Raw genomic sequence first — 22,083 nt, 5'->3', positions numbered from 1 at the left:
GCCGACAGTTCTACTCGCGGAAACTTCCAGGTATTTTCTTCCAACGCCTTACGAGGGGAAAATGCCTATCCTCTTTAGGCAATTGCACATGATCAGAAGGGCGGTATCACGCCGAAGGTGTCCTTTCCTTCACATTTACACCGCCAGGCTCCTTCCCCGGATCTCCGTTGTAGGAAAAACAAAAGCGGACGCTGTATCCCGGGGCCAGATGGTGACCCCCTTAGGACTGCACTTGACGCAATAGCTGTCAAAGCCCTCTCCACCCCCCTGGGATGCATATGCGAGCAAAGCCCTGGGCTGAATTCTGAAGGTGGAGGTCGGGAATAGCCGGAACCACATGGGTGACTGGGCGCGTCGCGTGAGCCTAGGGACCTTTTTGCCAGTGCTCGTCACGTCAGCGGAGGTCTCACACATAATCGACAACAGATTTTCGCGGAGAGTGGGATAAATATATATGTCTCATATAAAGTGTACAAGTCGTTGTCACCGGCTCGTCACTCCAGAATTTCCGTGGCGAGGTATCAGTACGATACTCGGGGTTTTCGTACGCAGTGGACCGCTCTTACTCACGTGCAATGTGCATGCGATGGTACAGTACTGTGTACCGTGTACATACAGTATGTGAACATAAACCTAGATACACCAGTGATTGAGTCAGTGTCCGTGCGCAACTGCGGCGGCTGGGGCAAGGGGCTGGCCAAGCTCGGACGCGTGTATCCAGCTTTATGTTCACATACTGTACAGTATACGGGCGAGGCGGAGAAACGCGTGCCGCAAGTTGGATATCGATGCCGATAGGAAGTCGGGATTCGGGAAAGCATTTTATACGCGGATGGCCAGATGTGATATACTGTTATCTACCGATCCATCTATAGGCTCTGTCAAACCGACGGTACCGGAGCCGTGCGGCGAGCATTGATGGAAAATCGCAACGGTCGCTGGATGAACGAGTTCATCTGCCATACCTCGGACACTCCAAGTTGTAGCGATGTTTCCGGATGGCAATTTGGCACGGTTCCAGCCACATTGATCAATGTCCAATGTCTTAACTAGGGCAGTATAACCAATAGTATTGAGTAATAAATATGCGGACAGTTACAGTTCCCAGCGCAATGCCGGGTTTGTCCAAAAGTATGTACAACAATTGTATGTATTCTCAAAATGGTTTCAACAATGTCTACGATATCTATCCCAACCCCATCGACCCTCAGTAGTAAGAAGACGACTGACCGCCGTTAAAGATGGAGTTGTTGCAGATTTCGTCGTCAAAGAACCGAGCGACCTCGTGTACGCCGTTGGGCTTGTAGCAGTCCTTCGACGAGCAGAGCAGGTTCCCACGGAGTGCGCCGTCGGGGAAGCGGGTGGTGTGCACATTGATGTACATCAGACCAGAGGCAAGGAATCCGTACTGTTCCTCAGTCAGCTTGATCGTTTCCGGGTTACGGAGCGGGTTCTCCTCAGTCGCGAATTTGGGGTCCTTGGAAGGGAGGATGTTGAAGAGCACCGAGCTGTTGGAACGGGTGTCGGCAGGCCCGTGGATGTGCAGCTTGATGACGGGGGCGGTCATGAAGTGCGAGACGATCAGCTTTGCGGTGTGCGTCTTGCGGTTGACTTCGAGGTTGGCGTAGCCGAAGCCGGGCTCGTTCTTGATTACTGTCGGCACCTCCTTCTCGCCACAGAGGATGGCTTGGTAGACGTCGACGTCTGATTCGGACTTGTATTGCTCTTGCTGGTAGTCGTTCTTGTTGTTGGAGTACTGCTGCTGTTGCTCGTGGTAGGGCTCAGGCGGCGAGTAGGCGGCGGCGGGACGGCCATAGTAGTAGCGCTGGCCGCCGGACTTTTGCTGCTGCTGCTGCTGGTAGTTCTGGGAGTGGTAGTTGTTGTAGTTCTGGTAGTTGTCCTCGCCAGACTTTTGCTGCTGCTTGTAGTAATCGTCGTTGTGGTCGTTGCCGCGGTACTGGTTCCATTTGTTCTTGACCCAGCTGGAGATGGAGGAGTCGTCGTAGCCTTGCGGGCGGGAGTAATCGTCCTTGTTTCCGTACTTTTCCGTCTCTCCCTTGTATTGTTGTCCATTCCCGTAACGCTCATTCTTGTACTGCTCTCCGTTGCCGTACCGTTCGCTCTTATATTGTTCTCCGTTTCCGTAACGGTCGTACCCCTGGTTGTAGGAGTTCACAGAGTTACCCTGTGGGTAGTTCTGGTATGGGGCGGCAGAAGCCGTAGAGATGAGGACAGCAGCGACGGCTGTTGCGATGGTGATTGGGCGAAGCATTTTGGATTGTGTTATACGGGGGTTTCTGAGAAGAAATGGGAGGTGTGCTGCAGGCAGAAGAGCTGGTCGTTGGTGGGTGCGTTGATACTGTGAGAGAAATGGACGGTGCAACCCTGACTTTTATACAAATGCACAAATGTGCGAACTGCACACATGTACGCGGGAGCGGTTTCTCGCCTGGTCCTGGAAAACTTTGAATTGAGGATCAGCGTAAGATTTTCTTCACATCTGCCTGTGTGATTGCGGCCTGCCGTCCCCGGAGGACGCAGTTGTCCACGACGGCCTCCGTGTGCGGCGACCTTCCTGCACATGCACACATGCAAAGTGAGGCTCAGCGAACGCGCACGCGAAAACGCGCCGGCGAATGGAGTAACGAGTTGACGAGAACCCTGCGGAAAGCGCAGCAGCCCGCGCGCGCCACAAACGCCAAACATCAGAAAATTCCACAATTCCAAAAATTTGACTCTCAAATCGGCCGCATGTTGGGAGGCTTCTCTGAACTTTGTTCAGGTTGCCGTGGATGAAAATGCGGAAACCGAGGGTCCAACGGAGCGAAGTTGCAAGGTATGCAGGAGGGCTGTGCTCATCACGAGACTGCCGATTTTGCGGTGTGCGGTGTCGGACCAGCATCGGCAACAACATCTGAGTGCCAGCAACCTCAAAAAGCATCGAGGAAGCCCGGTTTTGGAGCACAAGCCACGTTTCTCTGACATCCCGCCGGCGGCAAGATGAGGTAAAACCGTCCTCTGCCCGTCCTCTGTCTTTCGAAGCTCCGGGTTTTGCTTCTGAGCTCCCGCTGCACCGTTCCGTGGCTGTGAATTCGACTGCCCCGCTGGTTGCCTGTTTGATCAGTGGTGTGGTATTGATATTTCCGCTCGAGAACGGTGATTGCCGATGATTGATATTGGAATTCCAGAGAATGGTGTTGCTGGATGTATGCAATCAGCATTGGGTGAGATGCCATATAAGTTCTTATCTATGCTGGGATATATACATTGCAAGTCGCACATACGGCGTGTCAAGAAACACGTCTGAAAACAAGACTCCCTACTCTATACGCGTACAGATGATTTGTGATGCTGGTACGTACACTGATGACAAGCTCAGAAATCCCAGTGCGAAGACAAATTAGGCGGCCCTTGAGCAGCAGCGGGTTTCTTCCTTGCCTTGGGCGTTTTCTCCTCACCGTCTCCGCTCTTTCTCTTACTGGGTTGCGGATCCGCTTTCTTCTTGCTGGGTTGTGACTCCGCCTTGATACCTCCGCTCCAACTCCCCGGTTCGGCGGGCTTGAAGTAGTCGTTCACTTTGGACTGGCCGCTGGTGTCCTCGAAATCCGCCACGCGGTATAAAACAGGATCGATGTTCATATGCGGCATAAACTCCTCACTGCCCGGCTTGCTATAGATCCCCGCCTCGGTATAACAATCCGGCTTGAAATGCACCCTCATCCTCCCCTCCTGCCAATCCTTATCGTATCTCGCCGCCAGCTTCATATCCTGCAATTCACGCAACACCCGCTCAACATCCTGCAGATCCGCAAACGAGTGGACGTACACGCAGATCAGGATGTTGTTAGCCCCGTTCTCGTTGGGCGCGCCGACTTTGGCGATCGGGCCGAGTCTGCCCTGCACCACCGCGTGGGCAATGCGTTTCCATACGTCGTCGATACGCGATTGCGGGACGAAGAGCATCCATTTTCCGCAGAGGTGGTTGCACGAGATGGCGAGGTCGCGCACGGCTTTGGCGCATTGCTCGCCGACGGATTTCTTGGTGATCCGTTTCCCGTTTTCGAGCGTTGGCGCGTCGGGTTTGCCTAGTTTTCGGTAGAGGTCGACGTACTGAGATACTGAGGCTTTCAGGGTGCCAAAGAATCTATCCATATCGGGTGTAGGCCTGTTTCCCCGTGAATCGTGTTCGACCCACAGCCAGTCACCGACAAACTCGCTTGCTGGAAATCGGGCTAGGAACCCGTTCAGAGTCCCGCAACCTGGGTTGTAACGGTTTTTATCACTCCAACTGGTAGGCGTGTAGTCGTTGGGATCCATACGATCGTCCGACGGCGATGGTACAGGTGATACTCGGTGCTGATTTTCCTCAGTTGGAGGCCCTGACGCCAAACCCTTCATCTGTCCAGTCTGTTCCTCTGCACCCTTCGCCGGTGGCATCGACGACTCCCCCTGTGAGCTCAATTTCCCAGCCACCCCGTCCCGCGCACCCTCCCTCTTCACTTCCAACTTCACCACGCCGGCACGCTTCCGTGGAGTCCCACCCGTCCACTCCGGCGCCTCCAAATCAACAATACTCGATGTGCCCATCCTTCTCCTCGCAATCGGACTATCCGTAACCGCCACCCACTCATCAGACTCGAGATCGATTATCATGGGGGTCGATTTCCACTTCTCTGCAAACTGCGGCATCTTGGCTATAAGTTTTTCCAACTGCTCCCCGCTACTTCGGTGTCCGTCTCCTGTGCTTGTTCCGAACGCTGCCCTTCCGTTCATCGCGTGGAGGGTAGGGACGTGTTCAGCATCCCCGTCTGTTTCGCTTCCCGTAGTATCGTCGTCATCGCTTTCTGCTAGAAGGGTGTTCTGGGGCTTTGACGGTACGGTCCGGGTTGGGTGTGGGAGTGGCATTGTGATTGCTGCTGTGCTCGGAGTTGGCGAGAGACGAGGCTTTTCAAGACATGATGTTCAGAAGTTGGTGAGTCAAAAGCGCGCTGTCGAAATACGCTCATGAGCGGAGACTTTCTTGTCAATTGGACCAAACAGTATGGCGTCCTAGCTGACATGTTACGGACTTTGAAGTGGGTCGTTAATGGACTCTCGGTGTCTCTGTGAATATCGGAAATATGCCCGCGTCAATTGGGTCAACACTCAACCGAAAACACGGTTGACCCAAAACGAAGCGAGGCTTTCAAGGGGAGGGGATTAAGCTTAACGCCGGAGATTTCGCCTAAAAAAGTTCTTGGGCGCAGATAAAGCATCGCAACAAGCGCTTTTGCTGCATGCAATCCGCGGCGCCTCATTTTATGGCGTTCATCATATGTCAAGTTCGTCGCATTTATGCATTGCTGAGTTTTCGGTTGTCTGATTTTTCTTCTTCCTCCAGGTTTTAGCTAGTTTTCGTTTCCTGCGTCAAGTTTTGGACACCGACAGAACAAGACATACACTCTCAGACCGAGAGCCTGAGAGATTTCCGAGAGCCTCGACAAGAAACTTGTCGTTTAGGAATAGATAGATTCTTCGAGACCGGAGCAAGTAGCTCTCTCAAAAGCACAGAACACATTAGAGCCCTCGTCATCAGCATAGATCTTCTAGGCCATGTCTGATACAGTACCCAACCCGCCCGAGGCAACGCCGGCCGCCGTCGAAGTCCCCACAGTGCCTTCACCCGAAGCCGCACCTCCCATGGCTCCGAGCACGCCCAACAAAGGCATTGAAAACATGCTATGGGAAACTGCGCTGGACATCCACGTTCCGCCCAAACCGCAGCAAACCCCGCCGGCGGCCGTAACTGAGGAAGACGAGAGTGCGACGGTGGATTTGAAAGAAACGAGCGAGGAGACCAAAGGTGGGACGACAATCAAGACGACTGTGACGACTAAGGTGACGGTTGTTAAGAAGGGGAAGGGGAAGGGTGAGGAGAAGAGTGGGAAGGAGCAGCATGGCAAGAAGGCGGGTGCGCACCATGCTGATCAGAAAAAGGAGGCTGGTGGGCAGGAGAAGGACAAGCATGGTGGGGCAAACGCATCTAATGCGACTGGAAAGGACGGAGCGAGCACCGCCGGCACTGGCAGCGACGCGGCAACATCTCAAGACAGGGCCAACGCAGCCCCAGCAGCGCACAAGGCGGACGCCTCAAAGACCTCCAAGAAAAAGCACAACAAAAAGAAAGAAGCACCCACCGAAACTCAAACACACGAAGAAAAGATGGCCGCCCTCGACGCCGCCGAAGCGCACTACGACAAGGAAAAGGCCAACCTCGACGCGTCCGACGCCGCCGCCAAAGAAGCTGACGATCAAGCCAAGAAGCAGGAACAGCAGCAACGACAGCACCGTCGTCAAGCTCGTGCGGCTACTGCAGGTGGAGATCCCTACGCGCATCGCCACTTTCATAACCTGCACCCGACAACGAATAAGATTATGGCGGTGAAGTGGGATGAGATTGATAGGGAGTTCCATGCGAAGAAGTTGGCGGGTGTTAAGAGCTTTATTGACACGTCGGCACCGAAAAAGTATTCACATTTGGAGAATCGCAAGAAGACGTTGCAGCTGGCCATGGGTTGGTGGGCATTTTTCGCAACCCGTTGTGTGTGTGTCGGGTACTGATGCGAATATGGTTTCACTGCGATATCTAGATCGACAGGCGCAGATTGACAGGGACAACGCTATACTGGTGCAGAAGATGACTGCAATCATGAAGTCGACAAAGAGTCATTTGTACGGACAGTATGATCAGCACCACCCTCTATACTATGCACACAGTCTCAACGAGGGCAGACGCATGCGCATATTTGGAAAGATTGACGAGGATAACCTAGTAAGACTCGAAGCTGATTTACTCGCTCAAAATCCGTCCCTGACGAATGAACTCCAATAGGCCATTCTCCACCGCATCGAGACGCGCAAACCCTACTACGACCACATCGACCAACTCCAATCGCGCGTCCAAAACCTCTCATACCTGCGCAACATCGCCCAATACCCCCAGCAGTTCATCGAAGAGGACGAACAATGGGGCACGCGGTCGCAGGCAGCCGGCGAGCGTCGCGAGCAGCGCGAACGCGACATCCACCGGCACCATCGCGAGAGGGTGCAGTACCTCCTAGACGAGCACCATGACCACGCCCACCGAAGTGACGAAGAGATGGGAAGGGAAGGGACCGATTTGGAACACAAAGAGCAACAGCAGAAAGATAATAGTAAGGCGCCCTTCCAAGCCGCCTTGGCTCAACCGGCCAACCCGGATGTAATGCTGTTCAATTGGCTGGGCCCGGAAAGGCAGTTGCAGTTGGAGCGGGACTGGACTGCGCCCGTGATCGCGGCACATGAGAAGACAGCAAAACACCACCAGCGTGCGCATGCGACTGCGACACCACCGAAAGCTGCGTCGCCTACTCCTCGTGAAGACGCACCTGCGCCGCAAGCTTCGTTGTCGCGTGCCGCGTCGACCAAGTCGGTGAAGAGATCGCAGACGCCGAAAGTACCTGTTGCGGACACTGATAAATCATTGCTGGAAGGAGGTGTGCCTACCGGTTCTGCCCCACCTCTTCCTTCCATTTCACGTTCTGGCAGTCGCGCTGGTGGCCTCGAGCATGCCGGGCTGGAACGGGAGGCATCCGCGGTTGCGGCCGTCTAAGTGGATGGAAATGCGGGTGGCAGATAGGAAAAACCTAGGGTTAGGCAATATAGTGGTAGTCTCAGCTAGGTAGGAACCATGTGGGGAGGATCCAGGTAGTGTGGATGAAGGCAGCGCGAATTAGATAATAGCAATTCAACGAATATGACAGTGAGTGTTTCTTTGGGCTACGGCGGCAGCACGTTTGACGCGTGACGGTTTGCATGAGAACACGCTCAGGCGCAACGTGGGAAACGGCATACAGTGGCAATATTGCTTCAACAAACCCCAAGACTGCCGGCAGCAGCAACGAAAAGGACGTCCGACAATCGCGGGAACCAACGAGCGCACTATTTCTCTGAAGTGCGACTTGGAGGTTATTGAAAGATTGTGCAGGTGCCCGCTAGCCGAGGGCATTTTACCAGGTTGCCGCGTGCTCTTGAGCATGCCAGCAGAACCGTACAGCGGGTCCTGAGAACGGGGCAACCACCCTTCTGAAAACTAGCGCCCGCATGTCTCGCTTCTTCATCTCAGCCGAGCGCACAACGGCGCAGAAGCGCACGGCCGCTGCCAACCAGCTATCCCTTGTCACGGCCGATCTCCTCCTCCCAGGGTTCCAAATATACACGAATGTCGAGTGGGTGGTCAACCGGTCGCGGGTATTCAAGACGTTTGCGGTGTTCACCGGCCGAAACGATCACGTCGCACGCGTAACAGTCGTCGAGTTCCGTGCGGATCTTCAGAGCGTAGATTATGAGGACTCGATACAGAAGGCGTTTGCGCAATTCGAGCAGGATGGGTTGAAGATGAGGGAGACGCCGCAGGGGGTTATCATGACTGGGAATCCGGAATGGTTCAGCAAAGCTTCTAGGTGAGCCATTGTCGCGAGTTAGGGAACGGGAACGCAAGCTAGAGGCTTTCATTCTGACAGGAAACCGTCTTCGTTGATAGTACCTGCATCTTGGTCCCTGAGGGTGACTACGATACCCACCTTCCGGAACTCTTCGTGAACATCAATTTGCGTCGCTTTGGCTGTGGGGAAAGATCACTTTTGTCATACCGGCCGCCCTCACAGGCTGTCTCCGATAAGTTCTATCGTGTGACCGGTATCGCTCCATCGGAAGATCAAGCTATCGGCCCCTGCGTTCTCTCGTTAGGACATGTCGCGCACGAAGCGCTCGTAATGTTATCATTGCTGGAGAAGCCGTTTGAGGACGGACTTATATGCGATACCACGCAGGCCGCTTTCAAGCGTTTCTACAACGAGTTTGGTCCGTTCAATGACGTCGACATTGGACAGGGAAGTTGGACAGACCCGATGCTGATCACAGCGGCGCTGCGGGTGGTGGAAAGGCTCAAGCACAAGCTTGCAGTGCTGGGACACGCGGTGAAACCGGGCAACGAGGTCAGCAACGAGTTGGGAAGGCAGATTAAGCATTTTCAGAAGTCCCAGGGCCTCAAGCCGACGCAGGTGTTTGATCGCAAGACTATAGAGCGAATTGATGCGCTCTACGTGAGGGTGCCGGCGCCTGCCCAAGCGGTCGCGGCCGTATCCACCACTGTCAATGTATTGCGATCGACCATTGAGAACATGACTGGGCTTCCAACAGGCTCTCACCGTCGCGGCGACGAGGTTGAACGAGATGGACCTAACGCGACGCCAGGTTACAGCGTTTCGGGAGACCATGACCTTGAGTACTTCTACGCCACCTGGATGAAAAGGAATAAGCGCATGGAAAAGATCCAGAATCGCAAAAAGGATAAACGAAATCGAGGAGAAGGTGTCGGAGCGAGCATCGGAGGGACGGATGCTTTCCACACTTCCATCCGTACGTCGGCATCGCTGCCGTCGTCAAACGAGAAGGCAAGTGGTGGTCTTGCCGCAGCATCTCCATCACCGTCCACATTGTTGAACGAGGGTGCAGGCCGGCCAACGGGGCAATTACCCACAAGTCAGTCTTGGGTGGGCGAAGACGGGGATGACGACGGACAGGGCAAACATCGCCACGGGCCTGGTCGGATGCTGCGTGGGATCAAAGATTCTACGTCGCGCACTATTGGGGGAATAGTTGACAAATCTAAACGGGTTCGGAAGGGCATGAAGCAGCTTGCGAATGTCGTCATGGAAGGCGGGGTCGGTCTGGACTTTGTCGAGTCGGAAACGGATGAAGAGTACCCTCCCCTTGAAGCCTCATCAGCTCTGACGCGGACAAGCTTTGACGAGAGGATGCTGTATGGTGGCGAAACCGGGCCGGACAGCATTGATGGGGGAGTGGAAGACATGGATCACCTTGAGGAAATGGCCAGAGGACGAGGCCGCACCACGCAACCACTGGCGGACGGGTCCGGGTTTCCGGCAAGGAAGGGTGCTGCTGGCCGGCGTGCGCTGAGTCTGGACGCATCAAAGGGCCTAGATGTTTCATCACCGGGGCGCAATTCAGCACGTCGCGAACGACTGGAACGCGTTCGTGCCCAGAGTCCTGGACGGGCGTTGGCAGATCCTAGCAGCCCGACCAGTGCATCTCGCGGGCAATCGCTCTCACTCATGCCTGAAGATGCGGAAGGCGTTGTGCAAACACCTTCAGGTCCGAGCGTCGATAATGTGTCCCAGTCATCACAATCAACTGGGCACACGAACCAAGTGTCAGTCCCACTAGTATTACGGCGTCGTAGCACATTCGAGGGAGGGCTGACGATCGGTCGCAAACTATCTATCAAGGAGATGTCGATGCGCGGCTCCCCAGCATCTGCCGTCCCGTCCACGGTCACGACTGTAACCCCATCATCCGTCATATCACCAGCGTCAACAGTCTCAACCGCTTCGCCGCAATCAGCGGTCGGATCCGCCACCCCGTCCACTGCCACCCCATCCACAGCAACGTCCGTTCGAGCCAACAACAAACACTTTTCGACAGATGGCAAACGCGCGGCGACATCCACAAGCTCCGCCCCGCCTCTCATCACTTTGCAACGCGGCACGCCAACGCAGTTGAGTCTCGCATCAACTGCACCCAGTCTCAATGATGCCCCACTGCAGCCACTTGCTCCACACCCCAAAATCGAAGCCCTCACCGCGGGCGTCACCCGCCGACTCAACCATCTCACCCACACTTTAAAGACCACCATCCCGCCATTGATAGAGACACTGAACACGCAATCCGACACGATCGCGCAACGGCTCGCAGAGCAAGCCGCGAAAGCCACCGCGATGCGGGCCGCGCTCGAGGAGCTTGTCGAGCGGCAGAAAGAGATTGAGGCGCGGGTGGAGAGTGTCGAGACCGAGTCGTCGAGAGTGAATTACGCTGTGGGGGTTTGTGAGGATCGGGTGAGGGAGACGGAGGAGGCTGCGTTGGGCGTTTTGGGACGGGTGCATGGCGTGGAGAGGTGGTGGAGGAGGAAGGGGCAGGGGCAGGGGGTTCCTGAGACGGAGGCGCTGCCGAGCTAAAGCGGTCGATTCGTATTCTAACAGGGGGGACCGTTTTTGGGTTTATTCCTTTTTGCATATATCGACCGACGGTCTTATATCACATCCTCATCATATAATGAGTTCATATCACCAATCGTACATATCCAAGTGGTTCGCAGTCATTGATGTCTTTTGAGCAATGAGCTCTGTGCGTTCGCGTATAGGACACGCCGACGAAACCGCCAAGCCACTCCTTGCCACGAACGCCACTCGGGACGTGTTGCTCCAACATTTCACGCTGCCCATTTCCTCGTTTGGACTTTCCCCAGGGATCCCGTATTTCGCGACGGTGGAAGCAAAGGCATCATGGCTTCAGAACAGAGTGGCTTTGCCATCACACCAGAGAACTTTGAGGACTACCAGACCCACTTGTTCACGGCTCTGGTGGGCGTGACGAAAGCCTCGCAATTTCTGCAACCAAACGAACTAGGTTTCTACAAGGCCTCCGTGGAAGGTTTCGACGAGTCCCTGACAAACGCTGGAGATCAGCTACTGGAAGCATGCAACCGACTGCTAAAACACTCGACGTCGAAAGCGGTTCCCACTTCTGACCGTGTGAGGCCTTTTGAGGATGCGGACGACGTAACGGACCGTTTCGCTGCCGTGGTAGACACGGTTGACCACTTGCTCGAGAAAGCAGACATGAACCTCGACAAAGTCACAGGCCGAATAAAGAAGAACGCCCCCGGCAACGTCCCCGGGCAAAGCGCCCCGGTCATAATGCAAGTGCAAACAAAACAAAACACGTTCCGCAAAGTCGTCCACGCGCAGAACATCTCCCGCCCGCAGCTGAGCTTCGAGGATAAGGTGGATAACTCGAATACACCCTTTGTGAGGAAGATCACGCAGAAGCCGAATGCGAAACGGCCGTTGGATTATGGGTTACCTGGGTCTGCGGATTTGACGCCGGAGATGAGCGCGCATTTGAGGTCGTTGGGAATTACCGATGCTAGCTCTTCGAAGACTAGGTGCGCATTTGATTAACCAGTTCGGCGGATGTGCATCTTGGGCGCAGTAACTGATCTCTTTCCTCTGAATTCGTCATCAGTCATCCACATCCGTACGAGTACGAGATCCAGAACATAGAATACCCTCACCACATGTTCGAAGTTCGCCCTGAACAACTCTACGAATCGATGGAGGAAACGCCGTATACGTACGTGGATACCGATGAGAAGCTGGACCGATTAGCGGCGTTGTTGGACTCGGTTAAGGAGATTGCGATCGATACCGAGGTGAGACGCAAGTAGTGGTACGAGGGACGGAAGATGCGGTTTGCTGACCCTATATCCTCTAGCATCACGATTACCGAACATTCCAAGGATTCGTGTGTCTGATGCAGATCTCGACTCGAACAGAAGACTTCATCATTGACACTCTAGCCGTGCGGAGTCGGATGCACGTGCTGAATTCCAGCTTTACGAATCCGGAGATTGTCAAGGTATGTGACCTGCGGGCGTCTGCATCTCTTGCCCACCGTAATGGTTTCTCACTGCCTGTCTCACTGCCTGTTGCAGGTCTTCCACGGCGCCGACATGGATATCGTATGGATGCAAAGGGACTTTGGGCTTTACATTGTCAACCTGTTCGATACATACCACGCATCACATCTTCTCGAGATGCCGCATCATGGACTTGCGCATCTCTTGAAGTACTACTGCAATGTGGAGACGAATAAAGCATACCAGCTGGCGGATTGGAGGATAAGGTATGTGACTTCTGTTGTTTGAGTCAGAAGTGCGCGAGAGACCATGACTAATCGTATATCTAGACCTTTACCGAAGGAGCTACTGAAGTACGCACGAAGCGATACCCACTATTTATTATATATTTACGACCGAATGCGCAACGAGCTCCTCACCCTCTCCAACCCCGAAACGCACAACCTCATGCGCGCGACCCTAACCCGCTCCGCCGAAACAGCACTCAAAAAATACGAAAAGGACATCTACGACTCGGAAACGGGCGAAGGCCCCAACGGCTGGCGGCAGACCCTACGCAAATACGGCGGCGCCCTCCGCCCCGAACAGTTTGCCCTCTTCCGCGCCATCCACGCCTGGCGCGACCACACAGCCCGCGAAGAGGACGAGTCGCCCCGATACGTCCTCCCCACGCATATGATGTTCACACTCGCGGATAGGATGCCCACTGACCAGCAGGGGATCCTTGGGTGCTGCTCACCAGTGCCACCGTTGGTCAGGATGTACGCGACGGATTTGGCGCTGATTATTGAGAATGGGTTGATTGAAGCGACACGGTCAAGGGAACGCAACGAGGCGCTATTGGCGAAGTTGAAGGAGGACGAGAGGGAGTGGATGGAGCGGAAGAAACGCGGGCCGCAGCATTTAAGGTTTGGGGAGAAAGATGAAGGGGAGGTTACGACGGGGGAGAGCACGCCTGCTGAAGGGCCTCCACCTATCTTGGAAATCCAAACCCTACCGACTTCAAGGCTGTTTGGGACGGTGAAAGACGCTGCGAAGACGTCGACAGTCACCCACGTCTCGATTACCACGTCCTCGATTTTCGGAACCACCGCAACACTCGACGCAGACGAAGATGAGCGCGCCGTACAGGCCAAACGCCTCGCGGAGGAGATCAGACGCACGTTGAGGCTCGAAGCGCCCGTAGGGCTATTACAGGCCAAACGAAAACGAGACGACTCTGACGATACGGAATCCCCACTCCCATCGAGTAAATCCCCCCGCGCGTCATTGGAGAATACCACAGCGTCCAAATCCCTCACACCGTCGGAATCAAAAATATCTGCCACCCCACCCGCGCCAATCCAATCCCGTGTCGCACCCCCAACCACGACCCTCCCGACGGACATTATAACCCTCTCCGACGAGGAAATCGAAGTCGCCGACATCAAACGTAAAGGCTCTAAAGCCAGAAAACGGCCTAAAAAAGACGCCCTCACCACCGATTCATCCTCCCCCACCCGGGCCAAGAAGGGTAAAAAAGACTTGGAATTCACACCCTACGATTACTCCAAGAAAGGCCAGAGCAGCACCCACCAAGAGCCGATGGATGCCACGGAAGACTTTGATGGGGTATTCGTGTTGGATAGTGATGAGGAGCCCCAACAGAAACAGCAGTCGAAGAAGGGGAAAGGTCCAAAACAGCAACAACAGAAGGTGTTTGAGCCGTATAAGCAGGGAGAGGGGCCTAAGCAGGTAAAGAGTTGCGGTGCGTCATAATGCGGGTGAATGTGGGCTGATGACTTCTTTTTCTTTTGGGGATTGTAGAAGAAGGATGCGCGGGTGAATATGAAGCCGAAGAGCGGGAATAAGAGCGGGACTTTTAGGCGGAACGACTAAGGGGAAGGGAGGTCCGCTATGCCCTTCCGCCCAACTCGGTTTACCCGTATCAACATGTCCCTGAATCATCCCGCCCCTTCCGGAGCCCCGATCACGACCTTTTTTTTTTTCGTCAACCTGGCGTAGACGGATGGTCTCTTTCTCGCTAGGTGTCGTTTGCGGTTCATGATAGGGGTCCGTTTTTGTGTTGGGTTTATTGTTCTGTGAGTAGATAATGAATTATGTATGCGGGTGATGAGACTTCTGTGCAGCCTGTATTTGGGTGTCCACGGTCCACGAGATATTCTGTGCATATAGTTCAAACCAGAGTTCAAACTGAGAGCGAGACCTGTTTTTGTTTGCTGTATTGAAGCATTGAAAGATGTGACTACACTGCATGAAAACCCAAAACTAAAGACGAGGTTAGTGAGGAGGTGAGGAAAAATAACAGGAACTGATGGAGTAGGGGTAGGGGGAGAGGGGGAGGAGAAATGAGGGATGACCAGAGACAGAGGAGATTCCCTAGTCTGTATATGTAGGATGCAAACGAAAGCTTAAGAGAGACGGCCGCGTAAAACAGCGGTCAGCAAAAATAATGTCCGCTTTCTTACAGGAAACACCGCTGGTGAGAAGGGGGCATACCGGGGGCGTGTGCTCTCCGTCCCGATGATCCAAGGTCATACGACCTCGCAGACCAGTTGCCGTTCGAGGATGAACTTGCCCTCTTTGTATTTCTGGCTGTCTTCGTATGCTCGTTCCTAACCCCACGCCGTGCGAGATAAAACCCCCCGCCATCCATTCAGCCTACAGGGGTTTAACGACGGATGAGAGGTGAAAAGGCTATGACTTACGTATTTCCATCTGCCGGAGGAAGCAACATTTTCGAATGTTAGGATGGGGATGACGCTGACGAGGCGGGTGTGAACCCTTACCCGACAAGCGTCTGACACGCCGTGCAGTAGATGTCCTTAACGGTATGCACGCCGGTCGTCATGGTCGCCGTGCGGAGGTCGCCTTCGATGACGTTGACCCTGTGTTGTGAATGAGGGCAGGGGTTGGTATATGTGAGCGAAACGATAAACCTCCTTCCTTCGTCCCGCTTGCAGATGGCCCGCCATGCCACCCGTCGCGCCTCCGCGCAATCGGGAGGCCTCCCTCCCTTTGCGCTCCCTTCGCTCGAACTCAAAACATAATCAGAACCCGCTTATCTACAGCATTATCGTTGCTTACACCGACTGAAAAAGGTACGCGCGTCCCGTCGTCCCCTGAAACGCCTTTTCCCAAACAAAAAATACACCAGGAAAGAAGATACAGTCACAACACGGATCAGTAACCCAACCACCTCAGCAAAAGTTCAACATCCCCCAAATGTCAAAAACCTTAGAGAGTATATCCTCGCTCGTCGAAAGATGGGTCTTGCACTCTGTACATCCAAAGATGCGGCTGTTGGTGTGCGTGGGCGTGTCCAGGTAGCGTTTGAATATGATGCCCATGGTTTTGGGTTTGTTTTTGTTTTTGCTAGAGACGGCTTTTTTAGTTTTTCTGAAGGTTGGAGCTTGATTTTAGCCATTTGCGAATTAACATCCCCCCAAAAGTGGCTAACGGCGGTCTCTCAAAGCATCCTCAGTTCCAAACCTCGCTTGTGGATAATATCGAAAGCTGTGGTTGACACCGAACGGGTTCTTTCTTCTCTTTCGTTTGTCGCGGCTCCCGCGGAGGGGAGCGTTGGACAGGCCAATAGGTCAAGGGATTTGATGTGTGGGGGTTACTGAGGCGGGAAAAAGAGGTTGGGAGGTGTGCAATGGTGGGTGTGTGTTTTGACGGGTGGTCCAGTGGCGTTGGACGATGGTGGAGGTGGGTAGCAGAGGCGGGTGCCGTAACTTTGAGCCGAGTGTATGAATTGCTAAGGCGATGGGGCGGAAGATGACCTTCGGGAGGATGGTGGTGTGAGATTTGGTGCTGGCGGTGGAGAACTTCCGGGCGAAAGCGAATTCCGAGGTGTTGTCTGTTCTGAGAGAGTACGAACAAGGTGGAGGAGACAGGTCTCCCGGAACGAAGGATGGTATGGGCTTGAAAGACGGGCCGCAGGAAGGTAGGAATACAGGCAGCGGTGGATAAGTGTATTTTATAAGGATAATAGTAGGGTGGGAGGGGGTAGTTGCAAGAATGACAGGTCCACTGCCAAGTGATGACACACTCCAAATTTCGGCCCCGGAGTCCAAACTTAATTGATGAAGGAAGATCGGCCGCAGTCACTCATTCCCCCCCCCCCCCCCCCCCCCCGCCCTGCTGTCATACCGCCACGCCTTATCGAAAGTTCGCAATGAGGCTAATTGGCGTGTGGCTAATGAAACGCGTGAAAAGCCCGCTAATCATTCTGCGCACAAGGATGGCGCAATCTCTTTAGCAAGCCTGATCACCCATCTCCCAACTTGCCTGCTGCGCGTGCTAAACAAAGAGCAAGTAAACAAACGAGCCAAGCGGGGCTTCAAATATGTATTACTGTACTGCCTGACCTTGCTGCATTCCCGTGGCCAAGCTCCCTGCCTTCTTCCATTCCATACTCCAAACTCCCAACTCCCACGACCGCACAATACTCCTTCTCACGCCCGCTCTACGTCTCATAAGAATTTGATATCGTGCAAGTCTGTACTCTGTTCGCAATTCTATCGCGAGGAGACCTCCGTCAGCTTTCGCATTTGTAAGGTCCATACCCATTGCGCAATCTTCCCACCGAACTTGCACTCATATTTATCTTTCTTCACAGTGACCTAGTGAATAGGCTCGTCTCTGTTGACGCCGCATAAGGTTCCAAAACTATCCAAGTCCAAGTTTTCGCCTGCCCTTTGTTCCCACGCGAACCTGTCAGGGGCAAAGCAGTCGAGCACAGCACCCTCCCACACAAATTCCCACGGAATACCATCCCGCCTCTACACAGCCATGAAACCAATATTCGTCCTCGTCCTGGTGGTGGGCATGCTGTTGACCGGCACTGTCAATACAATCCTCAACAAACTCCAAGACAACACCTGCGTGGAGAACTGCGATGACCCGGATCCGAAAAGGCGACACCTGTTCGAACAGCCGCTATGGCAGACAGTGAACATGTTCTTGGGTGAATCTCTCTGCCTTATTGTCTACTACGTGGGAGTGTGGAGGGAGAACAAGCGGATCGCGAGGGAGGCCGAAGCGGCAGCTGCTGGAGCGGCCGGGGTTGCAGTGGTCCACCCCGATTCCCCCGGCGTCGCGACAGCCGACGACGTCGCAGGCGAAGAGACATCCCCCCTCATCCCCCCAACATTCGTCGCGCACACACCTCAGCCCATGACAGGCTACTACAATTTCCTTCTCTGGCTCCCCACGCTCTGCGACATGATCGCAACAACCCTCATGAACGTTGGTCTGATCCACATCTCCGCCTCCGTGTACCAAATGCTCCGCGGCTCCGTCGTCCTCTTCACGGGCACCCTCTCCGTCCTCTTTCTCAACCGCCGCCACCCGCTTTACCGATGGTTCGCCCTCGTCATGGTCTTCCTCGGCGTCGCCACCGTCGGGATGAGCAGCATCGTCGAGCACGCATCATCCCCACCCCCAGCTGACTCCCACAACGACGCGGAGCATCCATACCTTATGGGCACAAAACCAAGCACATGGTCCATCATCGGCGTCCTCCTCGTCATCCTCGCCCAAACCTTCACCGCCCTCCAATTCGTCATCGAGGAAAAAATCATGTCCCACTTCCACCTCCCCGCCATGAAAGCCGTCGGGCTCGAGGGAATCTTCGGGCTCATCACCACGGGCACACTCATGCCCGTCCTGTATTTCACTGTGGGAAAGGACACGGGCAACTTTTTTGACTTGCCGGTGGGGTTTAGCCAGTTGTTTGGGTTCAGTCAGGTTTTCTGGGCGGGTGTGGGGATCACGTTTTCGATTGCGAGTTTCAATTGGTTTGGGTTGAGTGTTACGAGGAGTATCAGCGCGACTAGTCGGAGTACGATCGATACTTGCAGGTCAGTCCATACACTCCCCGGCCATGCACCCCGATCGTGATTTTCTCCTGACATTGACCACTGACCATCTTCCCCTCCCCGCAGAACACTCTTCATCTGGATAATATCCCTCTCCCTCGGCTGGGAACACTTCCGATGGCTCCAAGTTCTTGGATTCGTCATTCTCATCTACGGGTAAGCCCTCCCCCGCCCCTCACAGGGGTGCCTCCACCCATCCCATCCACCCGTATCTAACTTGTCTTCTTGCAGAACATTCCTCTTCAACGACGTTGTCTCCCCACCACCCTTCGCGGGGTGCCGGCGGCCGCCTGTGCCGCAGGAGGATTTGACGGAGGAGGTTGTGTGAGAGAAGTGTGCACGTTCCTAGTCCGTTTGACGCTTCTCAGCGTTCTCAAAACCTCATATCTCGACCCCCGGACGGAACAACTTGATGGCTTATAGCTCTGTGTCCCTTAGGGAAGTGTTCGTAGTGCTCTCGCAATCGCTTTAGGACAGAACCTCCTACGACTCCCCCTATCGTTTGTATTTAAAATATGCCCCGTTCCCAATATACTGTACGGTATGGCAGCAGCGAAGGACCCTCAGTCCGCGGGTCTGCTTCGACACGTGAGACACGTCGAGCTTTTATGCATCATAGACAACGATGCGGCTGGTGCGCGCGATTCTACCGTGCCGTGTGGGTTACGTACGGCCTGACGCGAGAGACGTGAGGCCGCAGGCGAGAGACGACTGACAGCTCTCGCCCAGCTCCGCAATCGATTTTCACTTTTCTCCCCTATCCCCGAAGTGATATTGGTGCGACCTTTGTGCTCTGTCCCATTTAGCTCTTGATAATCCGGTGATTCCGGTGCACACTGTCGAATCAGCCTGCCGTGGCTGCTGTATCGCTTGTCCCAGCCTCCAAGCCTCCAAGCCTTGCCCATAAAAAATCCCGATTTCGACAGCGAATCTCTCGTCAGGGGGTTTTGTTAGTGTTTCTCTTTGCATTCTTCAATTCGAACGACCTGACCGGACAACTGAGCGCAGGCATGAGTGATGAGCTCGCCGACATCCAGAGCGGCATAGGCGACAGCGCCGTCGCCGATCATGCGACGTACGAGGAATATCTGGACAGTCAAATAAGCAATACCGACTTATACTTTCTCGAGGTTTCGTCAAGTCTAAACCCTCGAATGCTCGATGACCCATCACTCACAACCTAACCCTCATAATCCAGGACAAAGAGCTAGCAAGACAACAAGTCGAGCTCGGGTACCGGGGCTCAGGCGAGCCATTGAAACGAGAGGAGTTCGAGGCCAAGAAACGAGCGGCCGAGAACTTCCGTCTGAATAAGCACTTGGCCACCAAGGTGCTTGCATCGTATGCAAAAGACCTTTCCGGATATCCATTCTTGCAGGCACTGGCTGAGAGAGAGGAATCCAATCGGAGCGGCAAACTCACGGTGAGAGTGAGAGATGCCATGGACTCCGACACATATATATGATATTGAAATCATTTTGCTTTTCCAATGCAAGTCCATCATCTTCATCGGCACCTACAACGCCAAAAACCAGGAAATCAGCGGTTACATCGACTACGCGCACCGTCTCAAAACCGAAAACTTTGAGCCCTACTTCCTCCGCACACGGGCATTGATGCCACGCACGACAGACATGAGCTTCTATAACTGGGAGACGCAGACATGCACCAGCAACGCGATGCCCAATTTCCAGGTGATTGCAGACAATGAGAGCGGGATACTGTTCAAAAATAAGCGAGATCGGAAGATAATTAATGTCGATCCGAAGGTAGGGGATGTTTTCAGGCCATATCTTTTGGGTGGTGGTATGGGTTGGCCGGTGAACTGATTTCCCTTTGAGGGGTTTAGGAACCGAAACCGGGGGATAAAACAACCGTAACACATATTGTGAAGGATGAGCATATCCAGGTCGTCATATATGACCATCTCACCCGGCGGAAGACATAGGACCAGTGATGGGTCCGACGACTCATGTACATATATATTACCCAGATAATACTCGCTGTTCATCGAGCCTATCAGGTTAAACCGCTGCGATACACGTATCCCGAATGAGTGTTTGACTTTTGCCGGCTTTTACCAGTTAGCAGATCGGAAAACGGGCGTTTGCAGGCAGATTCCCGCGTATACCCCGCATATACCCACGCCTCAGCAGTTGTGCATTACCACTCCCCGTCAAGTACACCTTCCCTCATAGCCCTCCCCACATTTCTCATCTGAGAGCTTCACCGCCAGAACGCCCCAGTACGCGTGCTTATGCTCACACATCTACAAGGTCTTCGATTTCGACGATCCAGAATGCCGACCCGCTGGCATCGAGCCGCCAGACGCTTCGGTGATCGCCCATATGTTTCCGGCATTGCTTGATGCGCCGAGAAGCGGGCTATTGACCCCCCGGTATGTCTCGTAGCCGCTGTGTGCATATTGCCTGCCGTGGGCTCTTTCCGGCAACCTATGGGCTTCCGCTCCAGATTTTCATTTTCCCGAACCCGCTCCAACCACCTCCTCCCCTTCCTCCCCCTTCCCCTGACCCCATCGCACCTGTTTTCGACCCAGCAAACTTCATCAACCCCCATGCAGCGTCGATATGAAAAAAATCACATCCCCGTCTCTCAAGACATAATCCAACTCCCCCTCCAGTTCCCAGTCCGCATCATTTATCAGCACTAAGATTCCCGGTTGTCTAAGAAAAGCAGTAACCGGTATACGAGTATTACCATCGCTCCCCAAGCATGATAACGGGGGGTTTGTTTTTGGGGATACGTACACGGTATCACCCTGCATGAACAGCTCGGCCCGTTCGGTCAGCAGCGTGTCGCGGATGTAAGGGAGGAGATGGCGGAGTTCTGCTTCCGAGGTTAAAGTTGACTCTGACGGATTGGGTTTGGCGTAGTGGGCAAGCAGGTCGGAGGGTGTGGTTTGGAGGGCGAGCTCTTTTTGATGGGAGAAGAGGAGTTCCATGCCTCCGCTGCGAAGGTGACAAAACAAGGTTAGGCGTGGAAGAGGTTTGACGAACAGGGCAAGCGATGGTATGGGGGCGAGGTCTGCACCTGAATTGGAGAGTGAGGTTTAGCGTCATTGTGGGTGGTGGGTTTTCTTGGGGATGTAAATAGATGGTCCACTCGTCACCACTTTCCAAGTTTTTCTACGCGATTGAAACCACAGGCCTCCAGCTGTAGAGCCGTAAGGACTCGGACGATGCGCTGGACCCCGACCCACTGTTTAAAAGAACGCAAAGAATGCCGCATGAACCTACGGCCATCCATTTTCCAGCTACTGTGGCCTCGTAGCGACTAAACTTATGACAATGATTTTTGAGCAAGATTTTCATCGACATATATGTACATCAGATATTTCTGTTCAGATGTTCCTAGGGTTGCAGCTGTTCGCTGAGGGCATGGCTTCCATCACATGAGTTTAGCGAGAACGAGGTGATGAGGGTGGATTCACCTCCAACGTAAGAGTCCAGCGAGCCGTCATACAGCGAAGGGCAGCCCGCACGGGAACTCACGATACAGCAGTGATTGTCGTCTCTGAGCTGCCTCCCGGAATAAACTCAAGTCCGCTGCAGAAGGCAAGGGGTGAAGCCCTCCAAGCATATGGAGAATATGCTCTTTTCATTGAGTCGGGTTCGGGCAGAGTGTTGCTCCAAGGACCAACAACCAACCTTCCACTGAGAT

At 54.1% G+C, this 22,083-nt stretch overlaps 8 protein-coding genes across 8 annotated transcripts; 5 read left to right on the top strand and 3 right to left on the bottom strand.

The window, feature by feature from the left end:
• Positions 1-727: 727 nt before the first annotated feature.
• EV422DRAFT_535417 (CHRD domain-containing protein) lies at positions 728-2,607 on the bottom strand. Its single transcript, XM_053070745.1, has one exon. The coding sequence runs from the start codon at positions 2,270-2,272 to the stop codon at positions 1,208-1,210; it is 1,065 nt and encodes a 354-aa protein (XP_052924089.1). The 5' UTR covers positions 2,273-2,607; the 3' UTR covers positions 728-1,207.
• A 430-nt stretch (positions 2,608-3,037) lies between these two features.
• On the bottom strand, positions 3,038-4,985 carry EV422DRAFT_535416 (uncharacterized protein). The gene has a single exon (XM_053070744.1). The coding sequence runs from the start codon at positions 4,903-4,905 to the stop codon at positions 3,376-3,378; it is 1,530 nt and encodes a 509-aa protein (XP_052924088.1). The 5' UTR covers positions 4,906-4,985; the 3' UTR covers positions 3,038-3,375.
• A 430-nt stretch (positions 4,986-5,415) lies between these two features.
• EV422DRAFT_120756 (KIAA1430-like protein-domain-containing protein) lies at positions 5,416-7,854 on the top strand. Its single transcript, XM_053064669.1, has 3 exons — positions 5,416-6,553; positions 6,630-6,811; positions 6,872-7,854. Exons 1-3 carry the CDS (start codon positions 5,593-5,595, stop codon positions 7,628-7,630), a joined length of 1,902 nt encoding a protein of 633 aa, XP_052924087.1. The 5' UTR covers positions 5,416-5,592; the 3' UTR covers positions 7,631-7,854.
• A 267-nt stretch (positions 7,855-8,121) lies between these two features.
• EV422DRAFT_569061 (uncharacterized protein) lies at positions 8,122-11,054 on the top strand (the record flags this gene model as incomplete). Its single annotated transcript, XM_053072719.1, has 2 exons — positions 8,122-8,480; positions 8,561-11,054. 2 exons carry the CDS (start codon positions 8,122-8,124, stop codon positions 11,052-11,054), a joined length of 2,853 nt encoding a protein of 950 aa, XP_052924086.1.
• A 327-nt stretch (positions 11,055-11,381) lies between these two features.
• EV422DRAFT_569060 (ribonuclease H-like domain-containing protein) lies at positions 11,382-14,395 on the top strand (the record flags this gene model as incomplete). Its single annotated transcript, XM_053072718.1, has 6 exons — positions 11,382-12,043; positions 12,124-12,310; positions 12,373-12,516; positions 12,593-12,783; positions 12,847-14,251; positions 14,324-14,395. The coding sequence occupies 6 exons, from the start codon at positions 11,382-11,384 to the stop codon at positions 14,393-14,395; spliced, it is 2,661 nt and encodes an 886-aa protein (XP_052924085.1).
• A 2,491-nt stretch (positions 14,396-16,886) lies between these two features.
• EV422DRAFT_535401 (uncharacterized protein) lies at positions 16,887-18,957 on the top strand. The gene is made up of 4 exons (XM_053070743.1): positions 16,887-17,075; positions 17,142-18,384; positions 18,469-18,558; positions 18,634-18,957. Exons 2-4 carry the CDS (start codon positions 17,315-17,317, stop codon positions 18,728-18,730), a joined length of 1,257 nt encoding a protein of 418 aa, XP_052924084.1. The 5' UTR covers positions 16,887-17,075; positions 17,142-17,314; the 3' UTR covers positions 18,731-18,957.
• A 112-nt stretch (positions 18,958-19,069) lies between these two features.
• On the top strand, positions 19,070-20,828 carry EV422DRAFT_120476 (uncharacterized protein). The gene is made up of 5 exons (XM_053064668.1): positions 19,070-19,532; positions 19,601-19,825; positions 19,899-20,171; positions 20,252-20,376; positions 20,487-20,828. The coding sequence occupies exons 1-4, from the start codon at positions 19,413-19,415 to the stop codon at positions 20,348-20,350; spliced, it is 717 nt and encodes a 238-aa protein (XP_052924083.1). The 5' UTR covers positions 19,070-19,412; the 3' UTR covers positions 20,351-20,376; positions 20,487-20,828.
• Positions 20,829-20,968: 140 nt separating this feature from the next.
• Positions 20,969-21,494, bottom strand: EV422DRAFT_498162 (ubiquitin-related modifier 1; the record flags this gene model as incomplete). The annotated part of the gene is made up of 3 exons (XM_053067995.1): positions 20,969-21,086; positions 21,171-21,371; positions 21,454-21,494. Coding segments are annotated over 3 exons (360 nt in total), but the record flags the coding sequence as incomplete, so codon positions are not given.
• Between the last annotated feature and the right edge of the window lie 589 nt (positions 21,495-22,083).

Source organism: Fimicolochytrium jonesii (genome assembly GCF_025526975.1).
Source record: "Fimicolochytrium jonesii strain JEL569 chromosome Unknown EV422scaffold_18, whole genome shotgun sequence".
Lineage (NCBI taxonomy): Eukaryota > Fungi > Chytridiomycota > Chytridiomycetes > Spizellomycetales > Powellomycetaceae > Fimicolochytrium > Fimicolochytrium jonesii.
This window is presented reverse-complemented; position numbering and strand designations above follow the sequence as displayed.

What these genes read in the sequence shown, in the direction of transcription:
- EV422DRAFT_535417 (XM_053070745.1), bottom strand. Translation starts at nt 2,272, where the DNA reads ATGCTTCGCCCAATCACCATCGCAACAGCCGTCGCTGCTGTCCTCATC.
- EV422DRAFT_535416 (XM_053070744.1), bottom strand. Translation starts at nt 4,905, where the DNA reads ATGCCACTCCCACACCCAACCCGGACCGTACCGTCAAAGCCCCAGAAC.
- EV422DRAFT_120756 (XM_053064669.1), top strand. Translation starts at nt 5,593, where the DNA reads ATGTCTGATACAGTACCCAACCCGCCCGAGGCAACGCCGGCCGCCGTC. An exon ending in GACGTTGCAGCTGGCCATGG is followed by an intron (nt 6,554 to 6,629) that starts GTTGGTGGGCAT and finishes TGCGATATCTAG; the next exon opens with ATCGACAGGCGCAGATTGAC. An exon ending in AGATTGACGAGGATAACCTA is followed by an intron (nt 6,812 to 6,871) that starts GTAAGACTCGAA and finishes GAACTCCAATAG; the next exon opens with GCCATTCTCCACCGCATCGA.
- EV422DRAFT_535401 (XM_053070743.1), top strand. Translation starts at nt 17,315, where the DNA reads ATGAAACCAATATTCGTCCTCGTCCTGGTGGTGGGCATGCTGTTGACC. An exon ending in AGTACGATCGATACTTGCAG is followed by an intron (nt 18,385 to 18,468) that starts GTCAGTCCATAC and finishes CCCTCCCCGCAG; the next exon opens with AACACTCTTCATCTGGATAA. An exon ending in TTCGTCATTCTCATCTACGG is followed by an intron (nt 18,559 to 18,633) that starts GTAAGCCCTCCC and finishes GTCTTCTTGCAG; the next exon opens with AACATTCCTCTTCAACGACG.
- EV422DRAFT_120476 (XM_053064668.1), top strand. Translation starts at nt 19,413, where the DNA reads ATGAGTGATGAGCTCGCCGACATCCAGAGCGGCATAGGCGACAGCGCC. An exon ending in CCGACTTATACTTTCTCGAG is followed by an intron (nt 19,533 to 19,600) that starts GTTTCGTCAAGT and finishes CTCATAATCCAG; the next exon opens with GACAAAGAGCTAGCAAGACA. An exon ending in ATCGGAGCGGCAAACTCACG is followed by an intron (nt 19,826 to 19,898) that starts GTGAGAGTGAGA and finishes TTCCAATGCAAG; the next exon opens with TCCATCATCTTCATCGGCAC.